Source organism: Oncorhynchus mykiss, chromosome 10 (genome assembly GCF_013265735.2).
Source record: "Oncorhynchus mykiss isolate Arlee chromosome 10, USDA_OmykA_1.1, whole genome shotgun sequence".
Lineage (NCBI taxonomy): Eukaryota > Metazoa > Chordata > Actinopteri > Salmoniformes > Salmonidae > Oncorhynchus > Oncorhynchus mykiss.
Window position 1 is genome coordinate 63,543,413 of NC_048574.1, and position 22,230 is coordinate 63,565,642.

The 22,230-nt window shown below is 43.1% G+C and overlaps 1 protein-coding gene across 4 annotated transcripts in view; it reads right to left on the reverse strand.

Annotated features, from left to right (window-relative positions):
* LOC110534627 (zinc finger and SCAN domain-containing protein 22-like) overlaps positions 1 to 21,505 on the reverse strand; it is a 231,841-nt gene extending 210,336 nt beyond the window's left edge. For 3 of the 4 annotated variants that reach the window (XM_036934511.1, XM_036934514.1, XM_036934512.1), the window contains exons 1-3: positions 21,362 to 21,505; positions 19,397 to 19,567; positions 12,669 to 12,818 (exon numbers count right to left, since the gene is read on the reverse strand). In XM_036934511.1, coding sequence (XP_036790406.1) covers positions 12,669 to 12,818; positions 19,397 to 19,567; positions 21,362 to 21,373 — 333 coding nt within the window. In that variant the 5' untranslated portion in view covers positions 21,374 to 21,505. Of the gene's footprint in view, positions 1 to 12,668; positions 12,821 to 19,396; positions 19,568 to 21,361 lie in introns of those variants that run through there. The other variant, XM_036934515.1, reaches the window with a different exon arrangement.
* Between the last annotated feature and the right edge of the window lie 725 nt (positions 21,506 to 22,230).

The following is a 22,230-nucleotide window of genomic DNA, read 5'->3' on the forward strand; positions in this document are numbered from 1 at the left end:
AATTTCCTGTATTTCTACACAATCTAATAAGAATATCATATTTTTCTACATTTATACATGAATGTGGATGCTACCATCATTACAGATAATTCTGAATGAATTATGATGAATGAGAAAGCTATAGAAATTTAATACACCTCTCCTGTTATTGTAATGGTGAGAGGTTAGTATGTCTTGGGGTATGATATTTGTGCGTCTAACTTTCTCACTAATCATTATTCACGATTCATTCACGATTATCCGTAATCAGTGTAGCATCCACATTAACTTAGAAGGGTTTATAAACATTATATTATTATTTACAATAAAAGTGACTCCAAAATGACACAATATATTATGTACAATTAATTTATATTGACAAAAACATTTCTGTACACAACCAAAACAAACAGCAAATTAATCCAAAAAAATGTGTATAGTCATAAACTTAATTTAGTCATTGCGTGCTATGAATGTGGGACCAAATACTTAACTTTAATACACATAAGTGCATTTGTCCCAATACTTTTGCTCCTCTAAAATGGGGGGACTGTGTAAAAGAAAATGGCTGTAATTTCTAAATGGTTCACCCAATATGGATGAAAATACCCTCAAATTAAAGCTGACATTCTGCACTTTGACTTCATCAAGCCTTGTTTGAGTTCAAGTCCACAATTTGAGTATAGAGCCAAAATAATAAAAAATGCTTTACTGTCCAAAGAATTATGGAGGACACTGTAATTCATATCATAGGCATAATAGTACTGTAGATCTCTTTTTACTTGCACACAATATATCTGGATCTCCCCGTCCTGCCTCTAGGGGTCCACAACCCATAGGATCTTAGTGAAACATTCATTATTGGTTACAAGTGTGTTAGGCCAAGGCCAGAGTGACAACCAACAGTAAGGCAGACCCCCAGAACTGAGCAGCCCAGCATCTAGGGATAGCCTAAATAGGCATAGGCATCCCCCCTGATTTGGGCATGTTTTCAATACAGACTCCTTTTGTTGTACAGTATTCCATAAAAGGCATCCATAATTTACAAATGTTGCACAGTATGTCTTTAAACTTGTAATAAATCAAGTGATACATAACTTGACATTTCTGCCATTATTGTGACATTGTGGGAGGATTACCAACCTTCCAATTAAGGGCAATGGATGTCTTAGCCGCTATAAATTCTAGGTTACACAGTTTCTTCTGTTAAGTCTCCAGTGTCAATATTTCCAAACAACAACAAAAAAAGAAAGGAGAAAGGAGAATCTGTAGAAATGCCAGCCTTCACAAGAGCATAACATATGCAAATATGTCCCCTTTTGTGTTTTACATCTCCAGCAGTGGAATTACATTTCTCAGTGCATGATATTCAGTTTAACTGGCATATAGGATGTTCTATGGATGGTCTTAAACTGCAGTAGTTTATGTCTGAAATGATATGAACATGACTGGGCATTCAAATATATCTGAATCCATTCATTATCCTCAATAGTCTCCCAGGTCTTCCTCACATTTCTGTTTTACATGTTTTGCGTCATCGGGAAAAGCCTATATCAACCCTTGAAACAGATTGGAAATCAACTAAGCTTTGACAGCCTTCCTTAAAATATAGTGAACAAAAATAAACACAACATGCAACAATTTCAACGGTTTTAAAGAGTTACGGTTCATAAGGAAATCAGTCCATGAAATTCATTAATTAGGCCATAATCTATGGATTTTACATGACTGAGCAGGGGAGCAAGGGAGGGCCTGGGAGGGCATAGACACACCCACTTTCTAGTCAGGCCCAACCACTGGGGAGCCAGGCCCAGCCAATCAGAATTTGTTTTTCCCAGACAAAAGGGCTTTATTACAGACAGAATTACTCCTCAGTTTCATCAGCTGTCCGGGTGGCTGGTCTCAGACGATCCCGCAGGAGAAGAAGCCAAATGTGGAGGTCCTGGGCTGGTGTGGTTACACAGGGTCTGCGGTTGTGAGGCCAGTTGGACATACTGCCAAATTCTCTAAAACAATGTTGAGGCGGCTTATGGTAGAGAAATGAACATTAGATTCTCTGGCAATATTGATAGAATAGCGCCGGAGGGGATGGTTGCCGTTTTATGGGCTCCTAACCAACTGTGCTATTTTGTGTTTTTTTGCGTTGTTTGTAACTTATTTTGTCCATAATATTGCTGCTACCGTCGCTTATGACTGAAAAGAGCTTCTGGATATCAGAACAATGATTACTCACCTCCAACTGGACTGGACTGGATTTTTGTCTTTAATGTGTCCGACGCAAAGGATATACTGCTTCTCTGAGACCAATCCTAAATCCCCGTCATTCATGTGAATAAAATACGGAAATACAGGGGCCGGAGATCGGAGTGCCTTGTGAGAATTAGTTGGCGAGTGGGTAACCTGCCTCTACCATCCATTCTATTGGCCAACGTGCAATCACTGGAAAATAAACTGGATGATCTCCGCTCAAGACTATCCTACCAACTGGACATTAAACTGTAATATCTTATGTTTTACAGAGTTGTGTCTGAACGACGACACAGATAATATACAGTTGACTGGGTTTTCCTTTCCTCTGGCGACGCCATCCCACAGTGACCGTATGTACATATCCCAAACAGAAGCCATGGATTACAGGCAACATCCGCACTGACCTAAAGGCTAGAGCTGCCGCTTTCAAGGAGCGGGACACTAATCCGGACGCTTATAAGAAATCCCGCTATGCCCTCAGACGAACCATCAAACAGGCCATGCGTCAATACAGGACTAAGATTGAATCCTACTACACCGGCTCTGACGCTGGTCAGATGTGACAGGGCTTGCAAACTATTACGGATTACAAAGTGAAACCCAGCCGCGAGCTGCCAAGTGACGCGAGCATACCAGACGAGCTCAACGCCTTTTATGCTCGCTTCGAGGCAAGCAACACTAAAGCATGCATGAGAGCACCAGCTGTTCCAGACGACTGTGTGATCACGCTCTCTCCATAGCCAATGTGAGGAAGACCTTTTAAACGGGTCAACATTCAAAAAGCCGCGGGATCAGACCTGGCAAGTGTATTCATTGACATTTTCAACCTCTCCCTGACTGAGTCTGTAATACCTACATGTTTCAAGCAGACCACCATAGTCCCTGTGCCCAAGAAAGCTAAGGTAACCTGCCCAAATGATTACCGCCCCATTGCACTCACGTCATTAGCCAATAAGTGCTTTGAGAGGCTGGTCATGGCTCACATCAACACCATCCTCCAGGAAACTCTAGACCCACTCCAATTCGCATACCGCCTCAACAGATCCACAGATGACGCAATCGCACTCCATACTGCTTTTTACCACCTGGACAAAAGGAACACCAATGTAAGAATGTTGTTCATTGACCAAAAGGTTAGCGTTCAACACCAGAGCGCCCACAAAGCTCAGCACCTTGGGACTAAACACCTCCCTCTGCAACTGGATCCTGGACTTCCTGACGGGCAGCACCCAGGTGGCAAGGGTAGGCAACAACACATCTGCAATGCTGATCCTCAACACTGGGGCCCCTCAGGGGTGCGTGCTTAGTCCCCCCCCCCCTGTACTCCCTGTTCACCCATGACTGCGTGGCCAAGCACAACTCCAACACCCTCATTAAGTTTGCTGACGACACAACAGTGGTAGGCCTGATCACCGACAACGATGAGACAGCCAATAGGGAGGAGGTCAGAGACCTGGCATAGTGCCGGTACCGGTATCCCCTGTATATAGCCTCAGTTGCTACTGTTTGTTGACTTGGCTTTCAAAGACCTTAGAAACGCAGGGTAGGATAGATATAGGTCTGTAGCAATTTGGGTCTAGAGTGTCTCCCCCTTTGAAGAGAGGGATGACCGACGCAGCTTTCCAATCTATGGGAATCTCAGACGTTATGAAAGAGAGGTTGAACAGGCTAGTAATAGGGGTTGCAACAATTTCAGCAGATAATTTTAAAAAGAGAGGGTCCAGATTGTCTAGCCCGGCTGATTTGTAGGGGTCCAGGTTTTGAAGTTCTTTAAGAACATCAGCTATCTGGATTTGGGTGAAGGATAAATAGGTGAGGCTTGGGCGAGTTGCTGTGGGGAGTGCAGGGCTGTTGACCGGGGTAGGGGTAGCCAGGTGGAAAGCATGGCCAGCTGTAGAAAAATGCTTTTTGAATTTCTCAATTCAAGGTGGATTTATCGGTGGTGACAGATATTGGTTGAAAACAGCAGAGGTGTATTTGGAGGGCAAGTTGGTTAGGATGATATCTATGAGTGTGCCTGTGTTTACGAGTTTGGGGTTGTACCTGGTGGGTTCATTGACAATTTGTGAGAGATTGAGGGCATCAAGCTTAGATTGTAGGATGGCCGGGGTGTTAAGCATGTCCCAGTTTAGGTCACCTAGCAGCACTAGCTCTGAAGATAGATGGGGGGCAATCAGTTCACATATGGTGTCCAGGGCACAGCTGGGGGCAAAGGGTGGTCTATAGCAAGCGGCAACGGCGAGAGACTTGTTTCTGGAAAGGTGGATTTTTGAAAGTAGAAGCTCGGATTTTGGGTACAGACCTGAATAGTTAGCCTGCAGAGTTCTGTCTATCTCTGCAGTAGATTGCAACTACCGTCCCCTTTGGCAGTTCTGTCTTGTCGGGAAATGTTATAGTTAGGGATGGAAATTTCAGGGTTTTTGGTGTTCTTCTTGAGCCAGGATTCATACACGGCTGGGACATCCGGGTTGGCAGAGTGTGCTAGGGTCTGGGGCTAGGGTCTGCTAGGGTCTGGGGCTCCATGCAAGATCTCACCTTGTGGGGCATCAATGGTCATGAGGAAGGTGAGGGATCAGCCCAGAACTACACGGCAGGACCTGGTCAATGACCTGAAGAGAGCTGGGACCACAGTCTCAAAGAAAACCATTAGTAACACACTACGCCGCCATGGATTAAAGTTCTGCAGCGCACGCAAGGTCCCCCTGCTCAAGCCAGCGCATGTCCAGGCCCGTCTGATGTTTGCCAATGACCATCTGGATGATCCAGAGGAGGAATGGGAGAAGGTCATGTTGTCTGATGAGACAAAAATAGAGCTTTTTGGTCTAAACTCCACTCACCGTGTTTGGAGGAAGAAGAAGGATGAGTACAACCCCAAGAACACCATCCCAACCATGAAGCATGGCGGTGGAAACATCATTCTTTGGGGATGCTTTTCTGCAAAGGAGACAGGACGACTGCACCGTATTGAGGGGAGGATGGATGGGGCCATGTTTCGCGACATCTTGGCCAACAACCTCCTTCCCTCAGTAAGAGCACTGAAGATGGGTCGTGGCTGGGTCTTCCAGCATGACAACGACCCGAAACACACAGCCAGGGCAACTAAGGAGTGGCTCCGTAAGAAGCATTAAGAAGCATCTCAAGGTCCTGGAGTGGCCTAGCCAGCAAATTAATTACTTAAAAATCATACAATGTGATTTTCTGGATTTTTAGATTTTAGATTTAGATTTTGTTTTAGATTCCGTCTCTCACAGTTGAAGTGTACTTATGATAACAATTACAGACCTCTACATGCTTTGTAAGTAGGAAAACCTGCAAAATCGGCAGTGTATCAAATACTTGTTCTCCCCACTGTAGTAGCTAGTTAGCTGGCTAGCATCTGTTGGGGTTCAGATTCAGGCGACGTTTCAGAAGACGGATCAGCAGGGCTCCGTATGGTGGGTATAGTGGCCAAAGAATTTGTCTGATGGGCCTCTTAAACTAACAGTCCGACGTACTTTAGACAGCTAGCGGGCCATGGCTAACTAGTAGCCAGTTAGCTGGCTAGATTTGATGAGTTCTTAAGTATAAAAATAGCAGATCCGTACCACATTGGGTGAGGCGGGTTGCAGGAGACTATATTCAGTCTGTAGATAAAAAGTGATATTAAAATATTAAATTTGTATACAAGAAAAAAAAACGAACAAGGAAAAACAATGTTTACAAGGGACAGGATGGGACAAGACAAAAACACACGTCCGACTGCTACGCCATCTTGAAGTTTATGGAATTGTGGCTTCTTCCTTACTGAGCGGCCTTTCAGGTTATGTCGATATAGGAGTTGTTTTACTTTTGTACCTGTTTCCTCCATCTTCACAAATTCCTTTGCTGTTGTTCTTTGGATTGATTTGCACTTTTCACACCAAAGTACGTTCATCTCTAGGAGACAGAACGCGTCTCCTTCCTGAGCAGTATGACGGCTGCGTGGTCCCATGATGTTTATACTTGCGTACTATTGTTTGTAGAGATGAACGTGGTACCTTCAGGCGTTTGGAAATTGCTCCCAAGGATGAACCAGCCTTGTGGAGGTCTACAATTTTTTTTCTGAGTTCTTAGCTGATTTCCTTTGATTTTCCCATGATGTCAAGCAAAGAGGCGCTGAGTTTGAAGGTAGGCCTTGAAATACATCCACAGGTACACTCCCAATTGACTCAAATTATGTCAATTAGCCTATCAGAAGCTTCTAAAGCCATGACATTTCCTGGAATTTTCCAAGCTGTTTAACGGCACAGTCAACTTAGTGTATGTAAACTTCTGACCCACTGGAATAGTGATACAGTGAATTATAAGTGAAATAATCTGTCTGTAAACAATTGTTGGAAAAATTACCTGTGTCATGCACAAAGTAGATGTCCTAACTGACTTGCCAAAACCATAGTTTATTAACAAGAAATTTGTGGAGTGGTTGAAAAACGAGTTTTAATGACTCCAACCTAAGTGTATGTAAACTTCCGACTTCAAATGTAGCTCCGCATTGACATGAATGGTAACTGATGCAAGCAGTAGAATCAGATTTAAAAAGCAGGTAAAAATACCCCTTATGGAACAACAGGGACAGTGAAGACACACACAAAGGTACAGACACATGCATACGCACACATTATGATATTGTGGTTTTGAACATTTTGTGTTGTGGATATGTGGTGGTGTAGGGATGTTATATGATCTACTGTTTAATCTTTAGCTCATTCAGTGCAAACATAGTTCACTGTTTTATCTGTTGTTTTACATGTAATGTGGGTGCTTTGGTGTGTTTGGACCCCAGGAAGAGTAGCTGCTGCCATTGGGATCCTTTGTCTTAAGTGTGGGACCATGCCTTCAAATGATCAAATCCCCGCCTAGAGTCGATGGACGCACCTGTGTGCCAATGTAATTAACATAATACACAAATCCCTATCGAAATCAGTCTGTTTAAGGTAGAGATGTTTTTTTGCATTGGATGTGTGTCAATCTGCCTATGTCGGCCTTCCCATCTGCCGTGGAAAGTGGCAAAGCTACAGTGTTGTTTGTCAGACCAGCAGACATTCCAAAAATCTTTATTTTCATGAAAACTGATTGTCCGACAAACTAATATGACCAGTCTAGGGAAAGAGGAGGCTCTGACGAACACGCTGGTGTTCTCCGTTTTGCCTCGTGGAACTCGTCGCCAACTTGTGTTTGTAGTGTCCAAACCGTTTAGGCTACAAACTGATATGACCCAACTGTAGAAAGGGGAGATAAGTTTTGTTCTACGACCCCCACAAGTTTCACTGGACTTGTCTGAAGGTAACCCGGTACCGGTTAAAAACATTTATGGAAGTAGTTTTGTGCCTGCAAAAAAGGGTTAAATATGTGTACAAAAAAAATCATATCTCCTAGATATAGGACAGACACTTTAAACCTTAAGATGAAAGAGAAGGGATCTTGGTTGCCGTCACAGCTCAAAAGGGTATGTTAAATTAAATTAGGGATGCGTGGTGTAAAGTACTTAAGGAAAAATACTTTAAAGTACTACTCAAGTAGTTTTTCTGGGCATCTGTACTTTTTATTTAACTAATTTTACTTCACTACATTCCTTAAGAAAATATTGTACTTTTTACTCCATACATTTTCCTTGACATCCAAAAGTACTCGTTACATTTTGAATGCTTAGCATGACAGGAAAATAGTCAAATTTCTGCACTTATCAAGAGAACATACCTGGTCATCCCTACTGTCTCTAATCTGGCGGACTCACTAAACACACTGTGCCCGCGGCTTTCAGTAAATAAATAAAACAAGAAAATCTTGCCATCTGGTTTGCTTAATATAAGGAATTTGAAATTATTTATACTTGTACTTTTGATACTTAATATATTTTAAACAAACTACTTGTATACTTTTACTTAAGTATAATTTTACTGGGTGACGTTTACTTGAGTCATTTTCTATTAAGGTATCTTTACTTTTACTCAAGTAGAATTGTTGGGTACTTTTTCCACCACTGATTACACATCATATCTCCTATGAGTATCTTTCAAACTGAGAACAGACTTGTTTAGAAAGAACAGTGTGATAGTAAGTAGAGGTCGACAGATTAATCGGAATGACCGAATAATTAGGGCCGATTTCAATTTTTCATAATAATCGGAAATCTGTATTTTTGGACACCGATTTGGCCGATTTTTATTTTTTTAACTAGGCAAGTCAGTTAAGAACACATTCTTATTTTCAATGACGGCCTAGGAACGGTGGGTTAACTGCCTTGTTCAGGGGCAGATTGACAGATGTTTACCTTGTCAGCTCGGGGATTCAATCTTGCAACCTTACAGTTAACTTGTCCAACGCTCTAACCACCTGATTACATTGCACTCCACGAGGAGACTGCCTGTTACGCAAATGCAGTAAGAAGCCAAGGTAAGTTGCTAGCTGGCATTAAACTTATCTTATAAAAAACAATCAATCAATCATAATCACTAGTTAACTACAGATGGTTGATGATATTACTAGTTTATCTAGCATGTCCAGCGTTGCATATAACCGATGCGGTACGAATTTGCAAAAAATGACTGTCTTGCTCCAATGTGTACCTAACCATAAACATCAATGCCTTTCTTAGAATCAATACACAGAAGTATATATTTTTAAACCTGCATATTTAGCTAAAAGAAATCCAGGTTAGCAGGCAATATTAACCAGGTGAAATTGTGTCACTTCTCTTGCGTTCATTGCACGCAGAGTCAGTGTATATGCAAAAGTTTGGGCCGCCTAATTTGCCAGAATTTTACTTAATTATGACATAACATTGAAGGTTGTGCAATGTAACAGGAATATTTAGATTTATGGATGCCACCAGTTAGATAAAATACAGAGCGTTTTGCCAGCAGCTCGTCGCTGTGCTTCAAGCATTGAGCTGTTTATGACTTCAAGCCTATCAACTCCCAAGATTAGGTTGGTGTAACCAATGTGAAATGGCTAGCTAGTTAGCGGGGTGCGCGCTAATAGCGTTTCAAACGTCACTCGCTCTGAGACTTGAAGTGGTTGTTCCCCTTGTTGTTGTTCCCCTCTGCAAGGGCCACGGTTTTTGTGGAGCGATGGGTAACGCTGCTTCGAGGGTGGCTGTTGTCGATGTGTTCCTGGTTCGAGCCCAGGTAGGGGCGAGGAGAGGGACGGAAGCTATACTGTTACACTGGCAATACTAAAGTGCCTATAAAAACATTCAATAGTCAAAGGTATTTGAAATACAAATCATATAGATAGAAATATTCCTATAATAACTACAACCTAAAACTTCTTACCTGGGAATATTGAAGACTCGTGTTAAAAGGAACCACCAGCTTTCATATGTTCTCATGTTCTGAGCAAGGAACTTAAACGTTAGCTTTCTTACATAGCACATATTGCACTTTTACTTTCTTCTCCAACACTTTGTTTTTGCATTATTTAAACCAAATTGAACATGCTTAATTTTATTTGAGGCAAAATTGATTTTGATGTATTATATTATGTTAAAATAAGTGTTCATTCAGTATTGTTGTAATTGTCATTATTACAAATAAAAAAACATATTTTTTTTTATTTTTTTTAATTGTCCGATTAATCGGCATCGGCTTTTTTGGTCCTCCAATAATCGGTATCGGTATCGGTATCAGCGTTGAAAAATCATAATCGGTCGACCTTTAATAGTAAGAATAGAGTAGAAAATAATAGAATGACTTTATTCCATCTACATCACCTCAGTAAGGTAAATATTAAACTGTCCTTGTTTTAGCCTAGGTTTACTGTCTCTCTGAAAACAGGTATTTACATAACCCTGTTTCAAATGACAAGTTACCAAAGGGTTAATGAGGGGTATGTGGTTAATTACCCTCTTATCCCAAGACACTTCACACGATAACTATAATATATACAACCAGAATATAACCATTCTAAAGAATGGTTCCCAGAAATCCCCTGTGTACATCTCAAGCCACACTGCTACGAATTCTTCCCGTTGTGGACACTTATGTCTGGTAAGGTTAGTCAGGAAAGAGAAGCTCTTGTAACAGTTTGCACTTGAAGGGCCTCTCCTTGGTGTGAAATGTCTGATGCTCCTTCAAATAGTTTGCCCTAGTGAAGCACTTCCCACACGTGGGAAAGCAGTAGGACTTGTCGGCGTCTGTCCTAACACTCATGTTGTGACCCAATGACACCAGATGAGGTAGAAGCAGGACCCACCACCCTCAGGTGGTGAGTCTTTGAGATCCATCCTTGATCTCTAGCCATTGTTTGGGTGTTGTTGGGATTGTTATAGGTTAGGTACCTCTTGTGATGAATGCCCATCCTGACCCTGTCTGTATTCGTGGGGTAACCATGATCAGGTAAGCTAGACCCAGGTCCAGGCTGTCTACGAACCCAGTCACCAGGCTTTAGACGAGACCCTGAAGGAGAAGACAGACTTGCTGATATACTACCACCAGGGGCGTCTCCCACCGCTCTCTGTGAAGGCTAAAGCCCAGGGTGACCTGCTCTGTTCATCATGGATAGTGTGGTGTTTGTATCATAGGAACAGGAGGATCTATCTCTATCAGCCCCAGGCCCTGCTTCATCCCTGCACTGAGACTGTGAAGAGAAGGGTCTGGGCTGCGGACTGGATCCCTGACTGGAGCCTCTGTCTCTCTGATGACCACCAGGACTGAGGTTGTTCAGTCCACCTGTCCACTGGTTGTCTTCTGTGTGGTGGTGGAGCCTCTGTCCCTCGGGGTTGGGTCCTGGTTCCGACTCAAGAAGGAACCATGATGGCTCCAGTGTTCTGATCTGGGGCAAGGTTTGGTGACCAGTCACCTCAGAGATCCAGTCTCTCCTACCAGCAACACCGGATATCAGCAGGTTCTCATGGACTGCAGACTGTAAAAACAAATTGAACAGAAGAGCATTTAAAAGTTTATATATATTAAAATAAAACAAACGCTTTGCTGTACACACAGAAACATGACATTATATTATATAATGTGTACCACAGTCAAGCTCATCCCTAACACTGTGATTCAAGTACCTAACAATATTTTCTATTTTTGTTGTTGTAGTTTTACCCCTTTTTCTCCCCAATTTCGTGGTATCCAATTGGTAGTTACAGGGGCGGCAGGGTAGCCTAGTGGTTAGAGCGTTGGACTAGTAACCGAAAGGTTGCAAGTTCGAATCCCCGAGCTGACAAGGTACAAATCTGTCGTTCTGCCCCTGAACAGGCAGCACTGTTCCTAGGCCGTCATTGAAAATAAGAATTTGTTCTTAATTGACTTGCCTAGTAAAATAAAGGTAAAAAAACAGTCTTGTCTCATCGCTGCAAGTCCCGTACGGACGCGGGGGAGACGAAGGTCGAGAGCGTCCTCCGAAAGACAACCCAACCAAGCCGCACTGCTTCTCGACACAATGCCCGCTTAACCCGGAAACTAGCCACACCAATGTGTCGGAGGAAACACTGTACACCTGGCGACTGTGTCATCGTCCATGCGCCCGGCCCGCCACAGGAGTCGCTAGAGAGCGATGGGACAAGGACAATATGGCCGGCCACACCCTCCCCTAACCGGAACTACGCGGGGCCAAATGTCTCGGCCGGCTGCAACACAGCCTGCGCCACTCTGGAGCCCCCCCCAGCCCAGCATTGAGGACACTTTCCCATCCCAAGTCGTTGTGACCTGCTCAGTGATGTTGTCCCCTGGGCCCTTGGCTGCATCCGTTTGAGTCTGGGAATCCAAGATGGTCGCCCAGTCTCCTCTATTAGCCTGCAGGAAGAGGTTACAAAATAGACTTTACAAACATGGTAGAGAAAACTCTACATTGTTTCAGTCAATTACCTGGTGAATTGTGTGTTTTGTATTGATTTCATTTTATGACTGAAGACAAAACAACAGTATCACTACTCCCATTGAAGATCTATTACTGTATGTAGGCTATATGTATTTCTCCCTTACCTTGTTCCCCCATCTTTAGTCCACTCAGCAGATCAATGCTCTCTGGTCTGTCTTCTATTGTCTCCTTTGACCAGCAGCAGATCAGGCTTTCCATCCTCCATGTCTACTGACTGTAAGAGATACAGAGTGAGAGGATGTTAGATCAAGAAATCTGATATGAGCACCCTGCTATGGAGCACATTCTGATTGGCTAATGAGGGATTGCTGAGTACTATGCAAACATGTTAGTTGATCTGATTGACACTTGACACTCTTTAATGGTTTGATAATTTAAAAGCATGGTCCCACACTGAAGACAAATTGTATCAAGACCTGGGCCCGTATCCACAAAGAGTCTCAGAGTAAAAGTGCTGATCGAGGTTCAGGTCCTCACCTGTCTATATAGTCTTATTCATTATGATCTAAAATGAAAAACTAATCCAAGATCAGCACTCCTTCTCAGAGAGGCTTTATGGATACGGTCCCTAATACCACAGTAGTTTACATTGGGCTCACCTCAGTGAGACTGTGTGTGGTCCTGTGCTGCTCAGCTGGTTCCTCTGTGGGTTCAGGGGCAGGTGTAGACTGGTTGTCCTCCATGACCATGGTCCCCTCAGGGTTACCCACACCCTCCTGCTTCACCAGCAGCAACTCTGGACCCTCCTCCTCTTGGAAGAGACAGGTGATACAGATCACACAGACATACACTCCCTCAGTGTTTACCCATCCCCACTACATTTGATTCCTATACTGTAGTTACTGATTGACTTAATCGTTGTTAAAGCCATCATGGTGGACATGATTGATTGATTTTATTTACCAGTAATTTAAAAAAAATTATTATATAAACTCAGCAAAAAAAGAAACATCCTCTCACTGTCAACTGTGTTTATTTTCAGGACTTAAAATGGGTAAATATTTGTATGAACATAAAATTCAACAAAATCAAAAGTAACAGTCAATATCTGGTGTGGCCACCAGCTGCATTAAGTACTTGTTAGTTGGATTTATCTGTTAATTGAATGACTAGAATATTCCACCCTGAAACATATAATTGTATGGAATTGATTAGAATGTATAAAATTATAATCAATAAATGTGTGGTTCTAGTCAGAATTAGGGTAAAACAATATAGCTAATGTTTATGTCTTAATGGTATTTTAAACACAGACTATCTGAGCAAAATCCGGCGCCGACCTGACTAGAGATTTGGGAGAGAACGGGGAGTACGTCTCAAGGTCAAGGTCTCCCTAATCTCTGTCGGCTGGGTAGTGAGACAGTATGTGCGTAGGATACCTTCTGTTTGTATGTATGTGCATAGGATATCTACTGTTTGTGTGGAAGTATGTTGTCAGCTATAAAATGGATGTCTTTGTATTCTTGACTTTAGAACGTTCCCGTGAATAAACCTTTTTGACTATTTTAGCTGGGCCTCCGTCTGTTTCATTCGACCTGTACCTTACAAATTCCAGGTCGCAGACTGAGTAGTATAATTGAATTGGGTTATGAATGAACATTGAGAACATAATTATCTTGACAGTACTGCAGTGCATCTCCTCCTCATGGACTGAACCAGATTTGTCCGTTCTTGCTGAGATGTTACCCCACTCTTCCACCAAGGCACTTGCAAGCTCCCGGACATTTCTGGTGGGAATGGCCTTAGCCCTCACCCTCCGATCCAACAGGTCCCAGATGTTCATTAATTGTTTATGGTTCATTGAACAAGCATGGGAAACAGTGTTTAAACCCTTTGCAATGAAGATCTGTGAAGTTATTTGGATTTTTACGCATTATCTTTAAAAGACAGGGTCCTGAAAAGGGGACATTTCTTTTTTTGTTGAGTTTATATATACATACACGCAGTACAAATATGTTTTTTTTACGGAAATATCACATTTACATACAGTAAGTATTCAGAGTCTGAGTCTTTACTCAGTACTTAGTTGAAGCACCTTTGGCAGCGATTACAGCCTTGAGTCTTCTTGGGTATGACGCTACAAGCTTGGCACACCTGTATTTGGGGAGTTTCTCCCATTCTTCTTTGCAGATCCTCTCAAGCTCTGTCAGGTTGGATGGAGAGTGTCGCTGCACAGCTATTTTTAGGTCTCTCCAGAGATGTTTGTCCGGGCTCTGGCTGGGCCACTCAAGGACATTTAGAGACTTGTCCCGAAGCCACTCCTGCGTTATCTTGGCTGTGTGCTTAGTTGTCCTGTTGGAAGGTGAACCTTCGCCCCAGTCTGAGGCCCTGAGCACTCTGGAACAGGTTTTCATCAAGGATCTATCTGTACTTTGCTCCGTTCATCTTTCCCTCGATCCTGACTAGTCTCCCAGTCCCTGCCGCTGAAAAACATCCCCACAGCATGATGGTGCTACCACCATGCTTCACCGTTGGGATGGTGCCAGGTTTCCTCCAGACGTGACGCTTGGCATTCAGGCCAAAGAGTTAAATCTTGGTTTCATCAGACCAGAGAATCTTGTTTCTCATGGTCTGAGAGTCCTTAGGTGGCTTTTGGCAAACTCCAAGCGGGCTATCATGTGCCTGTTTTACTGAGGAGCGGCTTCCGTCTGGTCACTCTACCATAAAGGTCTGATTGGCAGAGATGGTTGTCCTTCTGAAAGAATCTCATCTCCACAGAGGAACTCTGGAGCTCTGTTAGAGTGACCATCGGGTTCTTGGTCACCTCCCTGACCAAGGCCCTTCTTCCCTGATTGCTCAGTTTGGCCGGGCGGCCAGCTCTAGGGAGAGTCTTGGTGGTTCCAAACTTTATCTATGAAAGAATGATGGAGGCCACTGTGTTTTTGGGGAACTTCAATTGTTGGTTTCCATGGCCCAGTAGCCGCACACAAGCCTAAGATCCCCATTGGCAATGTCAAGTGTCGGCTGGAGTGGTGTAAAGCTTGCCACCATTGGAATCTGGAGCAGCGGGACCATGTTCTCTGGAGTGATGAATCACGCTTCACCATCTGGTAGTCCGAATCTGGGTTTGGTGGATGCCAGGAGAACACTACCTGCCCCAATGTATAGTGCCAACTGTAAAGTTTGGTGGAGGAGGAATAATGATCGGGGGCTGTTTTTCATGGTTTGGCCTAGGCCCCTTAGGTCCAGTGAAGGGAAATATTAATGCTACAGCATTCAATGACATTCTAGACGATTCTGTGCTTCCACCTTTTGTGGCAATTGTTTGGATAGGGCCCTTTCCTGTTTCAGCATGACAATGCCCCAGTGCACAAAGCGAGGCCCATACAGAAATGGTTTGTTGAAATCGGTGTGGAAGAACTTAACTGGCCTGCTCAGAGCCCTGACCTCAACCCCATTGAACACCTGTGGGATGAATTGGAATGCCGACTGCAAGCCAGGCCTAATCGCCCAAAATCGGTGCACGACCTCACTAATGCTCGTGGCTGAATGGAAGCAAGTCCCCGCAGCAATGTTCCAACATCTAGTGGAAAGCCTTCTCAGAATAGGGGAAGCTGTTATAGCTGCAAAGGGAAGACCAACTCCATATTAATGCCCATGATTGTGGAATGAGATGTTTGACGAGCAGGTGTCCACATACCTTTGGTCATGCAGTGTAAGTCTCAACTAAAAATCTGCATGATGAACTACACTGTACAAAAATATAAAAGCAATATATAAAGTGTTGGTCCTCTGTCATGAGCTGAAATTAAGCATCACAGAAATGTTCTATATGTTGTTGTTTGTTGTTTACATCCCTGTTAGTGAGCATTTCTCCTTTGACAAGATAATCCATCCACCTGACAGGTATGGCATTTCAAGAAGCTGATTAAACGGCATGCTCATTACATAGGTGCACCTTGTGCTGGTGACAAAAGGATACTAAAATGTGCAGTTGTCACACAACACAATGCCACAGAGGCTGCACATTTTGTAGGAGCATACAATTGGCATGCTGACTGCAGGAATGCTCACCAGAGCTGTTGCCAGATAAATTAATGTTCCTTTCTCTACCATAAGCCGCAGCCAACATTGCTTTAGAGAATTTGGCAGTTCGTCCAACTGTCCTCACAACCGCAGACCACGTGCCCAGGACCTCCAAATCTGGTTTATTCACCTGCGGCATCGTCCAGCCAATGAAACTTTGGGTTTGCACAACCGAAGAATTTCTGCACAAACTGTCTCAGTGAAGCTCATCTGTGTGCTCGTCATCCTCACCAGGGTCTTGACTGCAGTTCGACGTTGTAACCAACTTCAGTGGGCAAATGCTCACCTTCGATGGCCACTGGCACGCTGGAGGTGTGCTCTTCATGGATGAATCCCGGTTTCAACTGTAATGGGCAGATGGCAGACAGCGTGTATGGCATAGTGTGGGTGAGCGGTTTGCTGATGTCAACGTTATGAACAGAGTGCCCCATGGCGGCGGTGGGGTTATGGTATGGGCAGGCAAAGCTACAGACAACAAACACAATTGCATTTTATCAATGGCAATTTGAATGCACAAAGATACCGTGACGAGATCCTGAGGCCCATTGTCATGCCATTCATCCACCGCCATCACCTCATGTTTCATGTCGCAAGGATCTGTACACGATTCCTGGAAGCTGAAAATGTCACAGTTCTTCCATGGCCAGCATACTCACCAGATGTGTCACCCATTGGGCATATATGTTTGGGATGCTCTGGACCGACGTGTACGACAGCGTATTTCAATTCCCGCCAATACCCAGCAACTTCGCACAGCCATTGAAGAGGAGTGGGTCCACAGGCCAGAATCAACAGCCTGATCAACTCTGCGAAGGAGATGTATCGCGCTGCGTGAGGCAAATGGTGGTCACACCCGATACTGGCGGGTTCTGATCCACGCAGCTAACCTTCTTTTTTTTAAAGGTATCTGATGCATATCTGTATTCCCAGTCATGTGAAATCCATATTTTATCGCCTCATTTATTTATTTAAATTGACAATATTAACTGTAACACGGTAAAAATGTCTAAATTGTTGCACGTTGCATTTATATTTTTATTCAATTGCTATTCTCATTAAAAGTGTCTTGGGGAACAAAATTAAGTAGTTAAATGGAAGTAATAAAATAGGCATTTCTGAACATCGTATAGCCTACACAGTACAAACACAATATGTCACAGTCGTTTTATGTCTGGATGCAAAAATATGCATTTACATCGATTTCACCTGCTTTATAACTAAACAAACTGGCATTTAATACATGGGTCCACTCAGTCATCGTGTCTAGAATGCAGGAAAATACAGGTCAGTTCAAGAGGATGCTATGTTAAAATGTAGTTCTCTTTATCTTATGTCATTATAAATCATACAATTATTATATTATCTGAACAATAGTATAGCCTTAATTAATATGCTTGAACTGGACAGTGGTGATGAAATACGAACGCAATAATAGGTGTGTTGGATAAATGACCAGCTCTTGACACGCATCATTAATTCATTCTGAATCAAATTTATTTGACTTAATTCTTCATTAGTGTAACCACAATCTTTCGTTGAAATGACAGATGCACTCACAATTGGACACACCAACAGTAGGGACATCTTATTGATCAAATATATGAAATGTGGATTTGGGCTAATTTACCATCTGATGAAAAGGAAACTCCAAATGCATTAGCTAGAATGCTAATACAATATGCTGCTGGTTAATGTAACAGTTAACCCCTGTAAGTCTATACCGTTGTTGGGGGAGGGTTCAAAGCTGACATATGGAATTGTTTTAAGATGGTCATACTATGAATAATTTAGCTATTTGATCCTGAATTTTGACGCTCCTTTAAGTATCAAAAACATATACTCCTACTCTTACGGGTAAAAATAAAAGCTATGCATGAAGCCTCTTTAGTAATAAAATCCCACATACTCAACAGATACTTAGGAGACCTCATGAGCTGTCCTAACCAGTTAACCCCTAGTCAATGTCCACGCCCCCGCGGAAATTTAATTAGCATAATAAAATGGATGAAACATTTCAGATAAAAGCAGAGTCTATTTAAATATAAAAATGTGGAACTTGAAATTGAATGTCATGGTCAATACGCCTGCGTTTTCAGAATGCAACACGTTTTTTTGCTGCTATTGTGAACTCCATGGTTTAATTTGAATAATCTGCAAAATCTTTGATGCGATTTTTGATAGCTTTTATGTCAAAGTGATTAGAGGGACACTAGAGCGCTGAGTACCAGGCCATTAGCAACTTGACAGCCATAAGCAAGTTTGATAACCTACTAACACTCATCAGCACCGTTCATTTACAGAGCACAGTTTTGGAGTAGCCTAGATACCGTGACTCAACGGTCATGTGGAATTTGACTGCAATCCGCCAGTGTGGCGTTAATAAGAACACAGTAACAGCCCAATGTACAGGTGTTACAACCTCTCTCCCGTGTGGACATTCAGGTGCATTTTCAGATGATGCTGGTGGGAGAACCTCTTCTCACACTGGGGGCAGCTGTAGAATTTCTCTCTTTTTGTGGACCCTCTGGTGCCTCTTCAGGTTGCAAGCCTGGGCGAAGCGCATTTGACACTGGGTACAGCTGTAGGGTTTCTCCCCTGTGTGGACCCTCTGGTGAATCTCAACCTTCTGGGGGCTGCTGAAGCCTTTGTTACAGAACATGCAGAGGAACCGTTTCTCTTTACTATTGCCTGATGTGGCTCTCCCTCTTCGAGACTGGGATCTAGCACTGTCGTTTGAGTTCAATACCTGATCAAAAAGGACATGGACGTGTGAATCAGAAGGTGCCATAGTCGTGGACACTGAGTCGCGATCCCTAAGCGTGTGTAAAGGGGAGTGGGTTGCAAAGTTTGTATTTGTCTCTAAACTTTCCCTGTAATCCCAGAAGTCACTGGTGTTGACCTGCGAGTGTCCTTCTCCTAAATTAGACTCTGCATTCCATGTCAAAGGAACTTCACCCTCCACTTTCACCTCATCTACGACCAGACCCTCCCCTTTCTTATCTAGGCACCCTTCAGAGTATACCCTACTACTGTACTGGTTCCAGTCTCCTCTCATTGGATTAGTCTGTGCATCTAAACCCACAGGCATGACACCAGGTATCATCTCTGTCTCCGTAGCGTATGAACAGGACGGATCATTGCCAGTCAGTAACGAGTCACCTAAATCCCGATGGGACAGAACTGTCCTCGGGCTCGGGTTACTATAAAGTAAATACTCTGAGCGGGGAGCAGGAGGATAGCCCAGTTGCCTCAGCCCCGTTATAGTCTCTGTCTTGAGGATGGCGTTCGGCGTTCCACTGACCTCCATGATGCTTTGTCTGGTCCTGGGCAGTGTTGGGGTGATGGTGGGGTCTTCTGTGGCTACAGGGTGCGCTCCAGCTGCTCCAGTCTGGATGTCTCTGCTGTGCCGTGGGTCCTCTCCTTCAGACCTCTCCTGCTTCACCCCAAGACCTGCAGCCTCTGCATCTGTAGACTGACACAAGAAGAGATGAGGTTATTACCGGCACAAGAGTTGAATTGGACAACAATGTTGTTGGGAAGTCTAACAAGTTCCACTATGGCAGATACAGTGGGGCAAAAAAGTATTTAGTCAGCCACCAATTGTGCAAGTTCTCCCACTTAAAAAGATGAGGCCTGTAATTTTCATCATAGGTACACTTCAACTATGACAGACAAAATGAGAAAAAAAATCCAGAAAATCACATTGTAGGATTTTTAATGAATTTATTTGCAAATTATGGTGGAAAATAAGTATTTGGTCACCTACAAACGAGCAAGATTTCTGGCTCTCACAGACCTGTAACTTCTTCTTTAAGAGACTCCTCTGTCCTTCACTCGTTACCTGTATTAATGGCACCTGTTTGAACTTGTTATTAGTATAAAAGACACCTGTCCACAACCTCAAACAGTCACACTCCAAACTCCACTATGGCCAAGACCAAAGAGCTGTCAAAGGACACCAGAAACAAAATTGTAGACCTGCACCAGGCTGGGAAGACTGAATCTGCAATAGGTAAGCAGCTTGGTTTGAAGAAATCAACTGTGGGAGCAATTATTAGGACATGGAAGACATACAAGACCACTGATAATCTCCCTCGATCTGGGGCTCCATGCAAGATCTCACCCCGTGGGGTCAAAATGATCACAAGAACGGTGAGCAAAAATCCCAGAACCACCTAGTGGATGACCTGCAGAGAGCTGGGACCAAAGTAACAAAGCCTACCATCAGTAACACACTACGCCGCCAGAGACTCAAATCCTGCAATGCCAGACGTGTCCCCCTGCTTAAGCCAGTACATGTCCAGGCCCGTCTGAAGTTTGCTAGAGAGCATTTGGATGATCCAGAAGAAGATTGGGAGAATGTCATATGGTCAGATGAAACCAAAATATAACTTTTTGGTAAAAACTCAACTCGTCGTGTTTGGAGGACAAAGAATGCTGAGTTGCATCCAAAGACCACCATACCTACTGTGAAGCATGGGGGTGGAAACATCATGCTTTGGGGCTGTTTTTCTGCAAAGGGACCAGGACGACTGATCCGTGTAAAGGAAAGAATGAACGGGGCCATGTATCGTGAGATTTTGAGTGAAAACCTCCTTCCATCAGCAAGGGCATTGAAGATGAAACGTGGCTGGGTCTTTCAGCATGACAATGATCCCAAACACACCGCCCGGGCAACAAAGGAGTTGCTTCGTAAGAAGCATTTCAAGGTCCTGGAGTGGCCTAGCCAGTCTCCAGATCTCAACCCCATAGAAAATCTTTGGAGGGAGTTGAATGTCCGTGTTGCCCAGCAACAGCCCCAAAACATCACTGCTGTAGAGGAGATCTGCATGGAGGAATGGGCCAAAATACCAGCAACAGTGTGTGAAAACCTTGTGAAGACTTACAGAAAACATTTGACCTCTGTCTGTCATTGCCAACAAAGGGTATATAACAAAGTTATTGAGATAAGTATTTGGTCAATAACAAAAGTTTATTTTCCACCATAATTTGCAAATAAATTCATAAAAAATACTACAATGTGATTTTCTGGATTTTTTTCTCTCATTTCGTCTGTCATAGTTGAAGTGTACCTATGATGAAAATTACAGGCCTCATCTTTTTAAGTGGGAGAACTTGCACAATTGGTGGCTGACTAAATACTTTTTTGCCCCACAATACATGAAGATGTACAAGTAAGCAAATAAATAGCTGAGGGGAGACTTCCTGAAATAAAACGGGCCACATTAGATGTACTGTAATTTATATGTTACACTATGACACTAACCTCTATCACCATAACGTGCTGGGTTGAGGTTCCACTCCCCTCATCAACAGTGATTGGTTGGTCATCTCTCCATGTATTGTCTCTCGCTGGCTTCACAAAGCTCCTGTGGCCTCCAGTGAGATGTCCTTCACCTGAGAGAGTGGTTGGGGGAAAATATCAATGCTCAACACTATATTGTAAAGTATTTGACACGGTCTACAATTGGCAAGTATATAAGGTAACACGTCACATAACAAGTCACATGTAAGGTAACAAGTCACAAAACTATTCATAGATCGACTGATTATGTTCCATTCATCATTTTGTTTTTAATGAGTAAGTGATCGGAAATGCACTAAGTCAAAAATATGATATTGTGTCTTTGTGCAAGATTGTGAAGTAATCAGTGGAATTATTGAATACAATCCATGTATGGATTGAAGGTAGAAGCAGAAGTGTTTATTAGTTTACTCCAATTGGGGGATCGGCGGAAGGGTTTAATAATAAAGGTATATTCTTTAAAAAAGTATGTATGTCTATATAGGTATGTGTATGTATATATGTGTATATGTATGCATGCGTGTATGGATATATATTTACCCAAAAAATATGGGGGATTGGAAATGATGCAGACAATTACAATGGAAGCAACATTCTATCCGCAATATTAAGCTGATCCACCCTCAAAAAAAAAAAAATACAAATATACAATCCAAAAACTGACCAAGACCCAACTCTGCTTAACACATGCGCAGAAGGGAACGGGCCTTGTGCAAAATGTACCTCTTGCCATTCCTCTGTATCGGTCGAGGATCTTGACATTACTGGGACGACTGGCGAGGACGCGCTCTCGTATTGTCCTCTCTGCGCGCTCCCGTGCCACCTTCAGT